General features: G+C 38.4%; 1 protein-coding gene across 12 annotated transcripts in view; it reads left to right on the top strand.

Moving 5' to 3' along the window:
• Positions 1-12,093, top strand: part of Hnf4 (Hepatocyte nuclear factor 4) — a 62,647-nt gene extending 50,554 nt beyond the window's left edge. For 8 of the 12 annotated variants that reach the window (XM_076364349.1, XM_076364345.1, XM_076364343.1 and 5 more), the window contains 6 exons: positions 2,284-2,485; positions 3,082-3,176; positions 3,791-3,927; positions 4,486-4,846; positions 6,408-6,560; positions 8,176-12,093. In XM_076364349.1, the coding sequence (XP_076220464.1) occupies positions 2,284-2,485; positions 3,082-3,176; positions 3,791-3,927; positions 4,486-4,846; positions 6,408-6,560; positions 8,176-8,684 (1,457 nt within the window). In that variant the 3' untranslated portion in view covers positions 8,685-12,093. The remainder of the gene's footprint in view (positions 1-2,283; positions 2,486-3,081; positions 3,177-3,790; positions 3,928-4,485; positions 4,847-6,407; positions 6,561-8,175) is intronic. The other 4 variants (XM_076364348.1, XM_076364347.1, XM_031974770.2 and 1 more) reach the window with 4 other exon arrangements.
• Positions 12,094-12,396: the final 303 nt, after the last annotated feature.

Raw genomic sequence — 12,396 nt, 5'->3', positions numbered from 1 at the left:
TCCTTTGAACTCTGTAAGCCCCAATATTGCACCAGTTATAATATTAAATATTTTAATGAATCTTGAAACTACCCTAAAATTATTCGATTTTTCACACATCCAAATTTTGTGCTAACAAGGAAAATAAAAGATTGGAGAAATGTTATAGCATTTCTAATTTTCGCTAGGAATACTATAAAAATTAGTTGCAGTTGCTGATAGATTACAAAACAATCTGGAGAGCTAAGGGTTAAAAGAATGAAAACTTCTCATCCAATTTAAAGTACTAATCAACTAAAATCAGAGGTTTCATATGTTACGAGCTAAGAATAGATTTCAACCCCTTGTCTTGAGAACTTGTCTCGCAGTGGAGATTTTCAATATGATTTAACAAACATCAATTAATATCATTCTTCTGCAGTCAGTTATTAAATTAACTCGTTATTCGATTGTTAAAACGACTCGCTCAACGAAATTGCCGGTTGTTCATTGGTATTCACATTTCTATCACACTTTTCCCTTCTATCGGACTATCGGTCGACCAGAATTGGAACGAAATTGAATATTCCCTTTTTTACAATGGAGTTCAAGATAGAAATTAAAGATTTAAGTTTATCGTGGCCGCTTAACGTGCTCGAGGTCTCGTCGCAATGGTTTATCAGGAATATTCAAGTATTCTCTCAAGGACCTTCGCGAGTACTTTGCATATTTAATCTCGTGGCGACCTGAGTCGATATTTTCACTGTTAGAAAACCGTGATTTATCAGTTGGAACCTTCTTCGACTTCGAAAGAATTCGAAATTCATTTTGAAATTGATCTGCCAATTAGTGGGAGCATCGATTACCTCTTTGAAGTTAAGCGGGTTAAAAACTGTCTCACCCTTTGCTTAGTTTCTCATGCATGACGAGGTATGAAGTCTCTAGATGCAATCTTGGAGTACCAACAGAGAAATTTCAAAACCTCAATTGAACTGCTCGATAGTTTATGTTAAAAAGAGTTTATCTCAAAGAGCCGAAGATCGAAAATTGAGTCTGAGCTAATAGAATAATCGGTAATCCATTTGAAGTCGGTTCTAAGGGATGTTGGAGCGAGAATTAAATTCAAGGCTCCGTTTTTACCGTGCGCCAGCTCGGTCGTTTTATATATGCTATGCAGTGGACAGTATAATGAGTGCATTAATATGGAATAAATTATAAACGAAGCCCCTGGATAGATGAATGCATCGATGCGAAGTCGAGGCAGGCTTTTATCGCTTCTCGAAATGAAATATTGTTGATCGAAGTGACATAACTCGGACGTAATAATTATTACGGGCTTGAACTACGCTTTCAAAGGTTGACTGTGCTCGAACCGATCGTGGATAAAATTTCAGGGAAATCGTCTCGACGGCGAACGCCGAAAAACGCGTTGGAAAGACGGACAACCGAAATCTTCGTTTCTAGGACGCGGTGCGTCGCCTTATCGGACCTAGACGAATAAATAACGATGCTTCGGCGATAACGTCACTTGCTTTTCTGACAGGCATTCTTCGCGAGGCTCTCCGACTCATCGTGACGCGTTTTTCAACGGATACGATGCAGTCGGACGTGTTCGGAGCTTGATAAGGCCTTTGTTCGATTTTGAGCTTAACTGGAACTACCGAGTAGCTCGGTTTTGTAATTTCTCGGTGGAAACTCCAATTTAGAGTTCAGTTTTCGCGTTGGGAAATATAATGTCGTTATTTATTTCTCTGGGAAGCAGCTTTTCCATGATTCCGAAGGAATTATGCGCCATTTTTAGCTGTTTCAGTTCTAGTGTTAAAGAAAGCCTTAAGTATTTTGAATTTGTATTATTAAACATAGTGAGTGATCTTATGAAACTCGATAGAATCATTTAGAATCTTCCAAGGTATAATTAAATATAACAATAAATAAATTAATTATTTCCTGTTTCTCTATTATTTAAGCATTCGATGCGTAATTCGGCAGGATCTGCCTTAACACTAGAACTACCGAGCATTTAATACGATTAATTGCAATTCCTATAAAAATTGTAACAACAGATTATTCTCAGTTTCTTCAGACACTCATTATAGTACTGAAATGAAACTATTTATTTTCAAAATCATTTCGAATATTCAATGCTTCGAAGATATCAATAATTGCTAAACAAAAATATCGAAACCAGTCATTTTGACTGGTACGGTAGTTCTAGTGTTAAGTTTCGTATATTTTAAATAATCTTCGTCCGCAGAGGGTTAATCGAATGTACCGTGAGATATACTTTAATAGATGAACCAACGAAACTCGGTTTCCCGTTTGCAGATGCCGATCTGAGCATGGGTGCAGGCGCAGCTGGGGGCTCGGTCCTCGGCCTGCCTGGATCCGGCGTGGGTGGTGTGTTGTCACAGCACTGCGCGATCTGCGGGGACCGAGCGACCGGGAAACACTATGGCGCCGCTTCCTGCGACGGTTGCAAGGGATTCTTCCGGCGGTCGGTCAGGAAAAATCATCTGTACGCCTGCAGGTTGGCCTGAATCCTCTTCTCTCCTTCAATCTTTTGCGTTTCCAGCTATTTATTTATTTATTTATTTAGTATACGAGCTTCAACCCTTTGGTACACAAAAAAACAATAAACTACAAAGAGACAGATAGATTATACAGAAAAGTCGTAGAAATAGTAGAAACCGCATGGTATTGTTTCTAAAAGTAATAAGGGAGGAAGAAAAATTGAGAGTAAAATCTATTGACATTAATAAAAATTCTGTTTAGACAATTGAACTAGCCGTAGTAAACCTTCCTATGAGCTTCAGTACGTAATATTCAATGGTGTCTCAGAGATAATCGAGATATATTTGAATAAAATTTGGATAAAGCTATGTCCTCATTGAAGCTACAGAGTGTTCCTAATCGCCGTTTGTTGTTGCATGTCGCAACAATTGTCCACGCAGGAGCAACATATACCGAGGACCGCCTGAGTTTCAATTTCGAAGCCGAAGAAGGCTAAAGAAAGACAGAAACTTTAAGGACAGTTAGCAGTAGATTGCTCTTTGCAGCTTGATTGAGGACATAGCATCGATATCGTCGTTTTAGGGTATCGTTGAAACTTTCCCCATTCCGCAGGTTCAATAGGAACTGCGTGGTAGACAAGGACAAGAGGAACCAGTGCAGATACTGCAGATTGCGGAAATGCTTCAAAGCTGGCATGAAGAAAGAAGGTGAGCAACGAGGACTTTGAAGGCCGTTCCTCTTCGTTTGTCTTTAACCCTTTGCACTCGAGGGGCGAAACCTTTTGTATTTACCATTTAACTTTCTATACTGCACGTGAAATATTGAAAGATAGCTTTGTCCCCTAATTTATGTGATTTCTTGATAAATTCATTTTAAAGGATCTCATCTAATTGGAAAGTATTGAGTATTTCAACTGAAAAACTTTGGAGTGCAAAGGGTTAACCCTTTTTATAGTATCCCTAGTGAAAATGAAGAATGCTATAACATTTCTTAGGTCCTTTATTTTCCTTCTTAGTGCAAAATTTGGATGTGTGGAAAGTCTAATAATTGTAGTGCACCCTTTGCCATACGATGTTCTCTTCAACTAAGCTCTAACTTTGTTATCAATAATTCATAAGAAACGTTGAGAAATATTTCATTTATCGCACTTTTCTGTGAACTTCGAAGGCGAAACATTGAAGACAGTAGGCCTTTCGATCCGTATGCAATGAAGAACACTGATTCTTAAATTAATTTGCAAATCTCCGCGGATCTTATTGCTCGTTGTAGACAAGGGGTTAAGGATTGTTTGATCTTTCTAACTAGTTCTGTTCGAACACAGCCGTGCAGAACGAGCGGGACCGAATCAGCTGCAGGAGGCCTAGCTACGAGGAGCAGAGCAGCAACGGAAGCGGACTGTCCGTGGTGTCGCTTCTCCAAGCGGAAATGCTCAGCAGACAAGTCGGCGCTGCTCTTGAGGTCAGTCGACGCCGATTACAACGAATCCGCGCCGCTAGTTTCCACCTCGAGCCGAGCGGAACGCCGGGAACCTTCAGCGTACTTCGTCGATCACGGAAATCGGGCCCCCGACAAAATGGCGCGGCCCGTATAATCGCCTGAATCGCCGCTTTAATGAGAGCCGCTCGGCGCGACTCGTGATTTACTTACCGGGTTCAATCGAAACGGATTTAATGCGACGCTGTTAATGATTATGCGGGGAAGGAGAGTTAATGAGCCGGCGCGTATGAATGTTAGCGCTATTCGAATGTAATATTAATGCGGCGGACGGAAAGACATCCGGCCGTTTTCTTGATCGCGAGTTTCGGGCCCCGAGCATAAACACAATTGAACATGCTTTCGTGGGACAGTGGTTCTCAATTGTATCGGTTTTATAATAAAGTAAACACCTTCGTTTATTAAACAATTCTCGAGTATCCGCGATATAGATGTTTAATCTATCGGAAACTACCCGTCAAACCATTCTTTTATCGAAGCGAATGTGTTTTTAACGAGAAACTTCGGTATGAAACTGTTCAGAAACCGTCGGTTTTCTCGAGCCACCCCGTAGATCTCGAATTCAGCGGCTGCGGCAGTTCGCGGAGGGTAACTAGAGCGTTCTGCCAACAGCTAGGCAGCCCGAGCAACGACATCGATCTCAGCACGAAGCAGATCGCGAACATAAACGACGTCTGCGACAGCATGAAGCAGCAGCTGTTGATCCTGGTCGAGTGGGCCAAGTATATACCAGCGTTCAGCGAGCTGACCCTCGACGACCAGGTCGCCTTGCTCAGGGCACACGCCGGCGAACATCTTCTGCTCGGCGTGGCCAGGCGTAGCATGCAGCTCAAGGATGTCCTGCTGCTGGGCAACAACTGCATCATCACGAAAAATTGTCCTGGTACGTTCTTCATTCGAATCTGTGGGTGTCGGCGTCTGTTCTTAACGGGAAGTCACTTTCGCCATCTTCTTCTTCTTTACCTCGAACTTTGGTGGAGGTGTCACTAACACTGCGTTAACGCTAGGTTTACGGACGTTTATTCTGTTTTTAGAAAATTGATGTATCTTCGTTTAGAGGTTTGATAGATGATTTTACAAATGACGTTTGTACACCGGTGAACCTAGCGTTAATGAGGAGTATTTATTATTGAACACTTGGTGTTAACACTGGAACTATATACCAGATTCTGAATTCTTCCGTGAATATTGGAAAGTTTAATGAATTAGAAGTGAATTAGTATTAATAGTTGGTATTTGCGTTCTCAGTAGTAATTAATAGTTGATTCTACCGTTCCGAAAAATTGGCTTTATCCGGCCGACGTTATCAGCCGCGGTTATCTCGTCAAAATATTTTTCACAGATACTCGAAACGGCTAATAATATTGTCGATAAAAATTGCCATTGTGTTACTTGAACTTCCGATAGAATCGATAGATAAGATTATTGTTCTACGGAAAGAATGCGTTGAATTTATATAAATCTGCACATTTCCATTTCACTGCCATTCTAAAGAATTTTATTCGCCAGGTATAGCATAATGATTAGGAAGATATGGGTGAGTGAATAACAGCATGCACTACAGGATTGTCTTCTAAAATCTGACTAACATTACTGAAACGTAGTTCCGTAAATCTTCGATTGATCCGCTGGATGATTCATTGTAATATTCACATCCGATCTCAATCGAATCTTTGCGGAGAACAGTATATGTGATACATGCACACGAGTAGCATTTAATCACGCAAAACGAGACCATCCGAGAAGACTCGAGCGAAGAGCATTACTTGACTTGAAAAAATTTCAACGAAAATAACAATCAACTAATTACCAATATTAAATCGTATTCAAATAATCAATGTATATCCACTCCACGAAATTTCATTTAGTTACCCATCAATATTAAACGAATTATCAATTCGAATCTCGACATCGATCCCGGTATCAGCTATTTTATTGTTTCGAGTCGATGTTAACCCTTTGCGGACGAATGTCGGCATTTTTGAGATCAAACTTCCATGTTTGGAATACCCAGTTGCGAACGAATGATTTAACCGTTCGAACTGCAAGAAATCAGTACACAGTTCCCTTATTCTCCATGATTTAAGCATTCAGCGTTTAATTTAGCAGAATTCGCTAAAGGTTTCGTATACTTTCAACAATCCTCGTCCGCAAAGGGTCAATTATTAAACACAAACGTCGTCGTCGAATCGGCGACGAGAGTCCAGCGTGAAATTTCCAAAATCGATAGTCTCGTTATGTAAGTTGCACGAACATGTATTGGGGGAGTAGCTAGTAGACTGAGTTCGGCCTTCACGTTGCGAATGTAGCAGCATGCGTGCAGATTGGGTCTATATTCAAAACTGGTTGTCGGGGTCCCGCGGCTTCTTGTACACTCGTATCTCATCCGGACTCAGTCGATTGGTAGCCGCGTAAGATAGGGACGGCTTAACCGTCGTTATCAGTCATATCTTTGTCCGCAGAAGGTCGCAATCAGGACCTGGACATGAGCAAGGTCGGCGTCAGGGTGATGGACGAGCTGGTGAAACCGTTGAACGAGGTGCAGATCGACGACACCGAATTCGCCTGTCTCAAGGCCATCGTCTTCTTTGACCCTAGTAAGTCCTCTTCATTCTCTACTGACACCTGACCCCGAAGATATAGATTTTGCACTCGACATTCGTCTTTTTACTAATCAAACACATCTTCTCGCACATGAAATTCACCCTTTTCGCATACATTCGATGTCTTTTCCAATAAAGTACACATGTATAAGCATTTGATTTGCAAAAGGGTGAATCTGATTTGCAACAGGATGAATTTGAGTTGCAAAAGAGCGAATACAGATTGCAAAACCTATAACGATAACAATACCGAGTGCTGACCTCTTTACGTGGGTCGTTTCATTAAAAAAACATCAATGACCTTGACAAGACCTTCAGAAGAAATTTACCGTATAATAGACAGTGACACTGTGAATCTCTTGTTCAGACTACCTGTGCATACACCGTATATAATATCTCCTTATCCTTGATTGGTCCTAATTTGCTTGTTACTTCGATCGTTGGCTACCATATTCTTCATGGTACCCGTGTTAGCATCGTCGGTCGAGAATAAATCATTCGGTAGCTGATTATAGTAGTTCTCAGGCGGTCGGTTGGATTTGGCAAAATCAGTGGTCTTCTTGTTTTGCGAGGGAAACGCGCGGTTTAAAGTTTTCATGGAACGCTGCCAGATATACACTTAAATTACCTCCGCGACCAATCGAATTGGACGGAATGACCGCATTAATTTTCTTGACGTCTTATTGCCACTTGTTCTGGGAGCGCTAGCGCAACTTGACCCAGGCTTATCGCCGGAGGAACAATTAAATGGGCGGACCTGTAATTAGATGAAGCCTGGGCTAAGGGGGTACTCTCGTGTTCGGATAACGATAATCTTCGGCGGTCCTGCACCACGATCCAAAGGGGACGAAGAATTTGCGTGTCATCCGGCGATGATTTGCCGGGCACGCGAGAACGATTGTCTCAATGAGATTTAATTGATCATCGGCGCGGTCACCGCCACCGTTCTCCAATAAATTGCAGAAGACCATGGACTCCCTGTCGTGGGCTAGCTGCGTGATCCTCTTAAGCCGATGATTATCATCCTGAGAGTCATCAGTGAATTCAATAATGTCCTATCGAGTGGTCAGGAGGTGGGGATAATTGTGCTCTTCAGTTTACCTTCCGCTAAAGCCTTTGAATCTCTAAGAAACTCTCGTTGCTATGTTATCTTGATCATGCCAATAATTTGATGTAAACATTCCAGGTGTATCATCAGTTTCCACCCTTAACTCCTGGGTTATATAAATTGTAGCATAGAAGTCACTCATACAGCTATGTGCATACGTTCACCAAACAGAGATATAATGGGAGTATTGATGAGAATAAAGTGGAAGAATTAAAGAGGATGAAGGTAGACAATTAATAAAGTAGAGTAGGACAACTGGTGGTACTATGGTAGGGTAATTGTGACAGGTAGAATAGGATAATAGTGGATATATAATAGTTGGAACGAACATAGCGAAGGTAGAAGTTTGTAGCAATCAAATCTCCATGGTTCGACCAGGGATTTAGCTTTGTTCTCTTTCCACCTTCATCTCTGGGTATCCTATCAAGACTCCATTCCTTTGTTGCCACACATATACGTACACACAGAAGTTAAAATCATATGTATCGTGTCTGTCAATAGATGCAAAGGGCTTAAGTGAACCACAGCGAATCAAACAGCTACGCTACCAGATTCAGATCAACCTAGAGGACTATATCAGTGACAGACAGTACGACAGTCGTGGTCGGTTCGGGGAGATCCTTCTGACTTTGCCAGCTCTCCAGTCCATTTCCTGGCAGATGATAGAACAAATCCAGTTTGTACGACTGTTTGGGGTCGCGCACATCGACAACCTGCTGCAGGAGATGCTTCTAGGTGGCGCCACGGCTGAAGAAAATGGCACTGTAACACCAATTCCAATCTCAAACGCTCCAGGCAGTTATGTGAGCAGCAACGAAAGCCCTAGCAGTCCGCTGACGCCTGCCAATGCCCCTCCGTTAAGTCCCCAAGACCACATGCTAGCTGGGGGAAGTCCCGTGATGATACTAAGGGACCTGACACCTATTCAGAATCAAGAAGACGTGACCAGTGTCTCTGGATTCAGGATGTTCAAGCAGGAACCCAGTCTCGAAAGTGAATCAACGTTTTAAGGGATTCCCAGGGGAACCGAACGCAGTTGGCAGATTCTATAGAATGAAAGTGAATTGTTCTTGACTATTGCTGAAACTGACTTGACCATTGCACCGATTTGGAGTACTTATGACGGAGATTCGGAATTTGTTGGCAGAGAACGGGGACGCTGTAATATCCTTCTATGGCTCGAGCCGTCGTAATTTGTTTCTATGTTGAACATTTAAGTGTTCGCCAAAATATTGTGATAGATGGAATCACATTTGAAAATGTCTGGAAACTGTTGATAAAGATTTCATCGTCGTGGACAGTGAAGAATGCTTGAATATACTTGGTGCGATATTAGAACGTGTAATTCATCATTCACAAATGTCGAATAGATTTTACAATATTTTAAGGGCATTGAAAGGTTGCGATGCGCAACATATTCGAGAATATTTCGTAATGAAATTTCAAAGCACTAGAGTTTTGGAGCACCTGGCTGAACGTCGTAATTTTCAAGGGTTAAGTGGAGTTCTGTAGAAGCCCAAAACAAGGAGTTGATTTTCCGAACTCTTACAGAATGTTATCTTTTGAAACAGCTGTTGGTTGCCAAGGAAAGCCACTCTTTGATATAAGTGAATTGAATTTTTTGAAATGTTGTGATTTTGGAAAGAAATATTATTTCCACCTAAGTGACAATTTTGATATACAGGTTTTCCTTAATGTAACACTCATGTTCCACAGGGTTGAGAGTACAGATTACAATTTTTTTTTATAATTCACGATAAAATAGTTTTTATATTTCATAATAAAACTCGAAATAATCAGATAAATATTAATTGGCTGCTCCAGGACAATTCCCTTGATGTGCATCAGAGAGAAAGTTATTTTTCTTAATACAAAATAGTGGAGATAATTAAACGTTATAGTAGGGATAATCCACCAATGACCGTGAGCAGCCAATTATTAATGTTGTAACTTTAAAATAGTTGGCAACTATGAAAAAAAAAAATACTATACGATTTCTGGTTTTATTGAGTAACAGTGGTGCTCAATGGATTGCTCAATTAATCCTTAATTACCTTAATCGTAGGTTCAAATCAAAATCGGTAAATAAATAAAGTCATTAATCATCTATACTTTTTTTTACAACGGTCATGTACGTAAAATTGTTAGTGAAATTAGTGATTAGCGCGATCGAAATCCAAGAACAATCTTTGCATTTTATAAACAAGAACGTTGTGATTGTTCAAGTTTCTCTCGATTTCTACGATTTAATAATCCCTCGCAATTCTACTTGTTTTTTTTAACTACGTTAATTTTGTAACTTTTGCCAAGATTATTTCTTCATTTACTTCAATCATAAAACGACCGACATCTAAATGAAATAATAATATAATTAACATTATTTGTTACGTACGTAGAAATTAAGTATACTGTTATTTATAGAAAAGGGTTAATTAATTATATTATTTATAATATATTCCTTCAGAGAATATTTTTGTTATCGCGGTAAGCAACTTGTTACCCTGTTATACCAATTGTACATTGTATTATACAAACACAGTGATCATCGATTGTAATAATAATCAGATATTTTTGTAAATGGCAGATTCTATTTTTCCAATAATGTTCGACGGCACTGTGAACATTTTTATCACTTCGTAGGATATTCATCTGACAAGGATTACGTCTAACATGATTTTTTTTAGTGAGTCTTATTTCAAAATGTTTGAAATAAGTTGTTTTTTTCGATATTCGGAAAATATCGAAGATTTTTTTTTTGATAAGTTTCATCTCGTTTTTTTTCTCGGATGGTCCTGTTACCCAGTCCATAACAGATAACATTCCACAATAATCAAAACCAATTAGCAATTAGTCTTAGCACCTCTCTCATAGAAGAAAGGAGCACACGCCATTGCAATGCAATTTTTTTTTAGCTCAGAAGTACGCATGCTTTTCGTTAATGCCTTAGACATTTGGAATGTGATGGAAATTATTCTTCATTGGTCTCAAAGAATTTGATTAAACAACCAGTAAGTGGAAACAATAAAATTTATTTATTACTTTTAGAATAAAGTGATCCATGACAATGTCGGGAATCATTTAACATATATATACATATATGTAATCATTTATTATTTAAAGATTAATTATTTATATGAAAACTTGGCTAATTTTCGTTTCACAGTTTTATTTGCAAAATAGCAGTTGAAGTAAATAAATCGTTGCTTCCAAATGTACAATGCGACTTCTGGTAGATTGTGTATTTATGGCCGGATAGGAAGCAATAATACATTTAATTTAGTAATAATTTTATGTGTAACATTACCATAAATACGTAATGCAAAATATAATATATAAATATATGAATATAGTTTTTTATGTAACATGTGCTGACAACACGCGTGCACAAACTGTAAATTAGTGGAAGTGATAAATATTGTCATTAATAAACAAGGAAACTGGTTGAACTAAGGAACAACTTGTACCAAGTTTCTGCATAATTGTTTTTCTATATTTATTTTTTACTGTAACACGCTTTCGTCGAACACGATAAATTAGTTTCGGTTCTCATTACTTAAAATTAATCGACGAAGCACATTAAAAACAAAAAAAGATAGATGATAAAAGTATAAATAATTTTTTTATTTTACGGTATATGTCATAAAAAAAATACACGTAGTTCTTACTGTTATCAACTTTTTAATATATTTTTTTTTATTATTTTCCTATTTATCGTTATTTATTACATCTAAAGTTTTCTGCCATTAGACTATCTTGTAATATTGTTGTAATTTAAAGGTACTGTTTATTATTAAGATCAGATTTTCAGAAGCAATTTCTATTAGTTGAAAGGCAAGTATTGTCAACCACTAACAAATGAGCTGTTGTGTAACAGTTTGTTAATAAGCTCGTAATACAAATTGTAAATAAATTCCTTTCTCGCAGAATTGTTATTGAACGTTGTAGAAAAAATTGTATCATGTAATAAATGAAGTAAATTTTCAACTGATTTTTTTGAACAAAAAAAAATATGTATATATATTCTCGTTAAGCGACAATTTTATTTTCACGTTATATTATAAAATGTCAGTAATCAATAAAGCTCGTAGTCGGCGCGTTTTCGTTTCTTCAAATTCGCCGTAACATCGGAGGGAGGAATACTGCTAGTGCCCATTTTTAACCACTCTAATAGCCGCATTTTGGCTTTCTGTCCATTTGCAAAAAGATCTCTTTCGAGTCGGGGAAGTTGCAATCCCAAGGTTGAATCAGATATTGGATTGAGTGCCCAGTCCATAACTAATCGAAAACGGGATTGAAATGTCTAAAAAAAGAGGGTAACATTATTAATGACAATTTTTAATGTCATCTAAATTAGGAGATAAAAACTGCAATAATTCTACCATATTTTTATATAATATTAAATTTTATATTTATCACTTCCATATTTCTTTTTATCATTTAAGTATAAAGTAAATAACGAGGTCTGTAGTTCAACAGATAGCAATTAATATCTTTGCATTTACAGGTATTGAAACATTCTTTGGAACTTAGCATTCTGTAACTTCTTTACCTGCAACAAACAGTCTGCTATCTGTTTGGATTCTTTGTCATTATACCTTTGCACATACATGCCTAATTCATAAAAATAAGGATTCCATTTGCTTAGAACAACAGCATCAGCATCTGCCTCCAAAATTTCTCTGATAAAATATTGAAAGAAAAAAATAAACAAAAAAGAATCTC

The sequence above is a fragment of the Nomia melanderi genome, chromosome 2, assembly GCF_051020985.1.
Source record: "Nomia melanderi isolate GNS246 chromosome 2, iyNomMela1, whole genome shotgun sequence".
Taxonomy (NCBI): domain Eukaryota; kingdom Metazoa; phylum Arthropoda; class Insecta; order Hymenoptera; family Halictidae; genus Nomia; species Nomia melanderi.
Note: the sequence above shows the minus strand (reverse complement) of the source record. Positions and strands in the feature narration are given on the sequence as shown.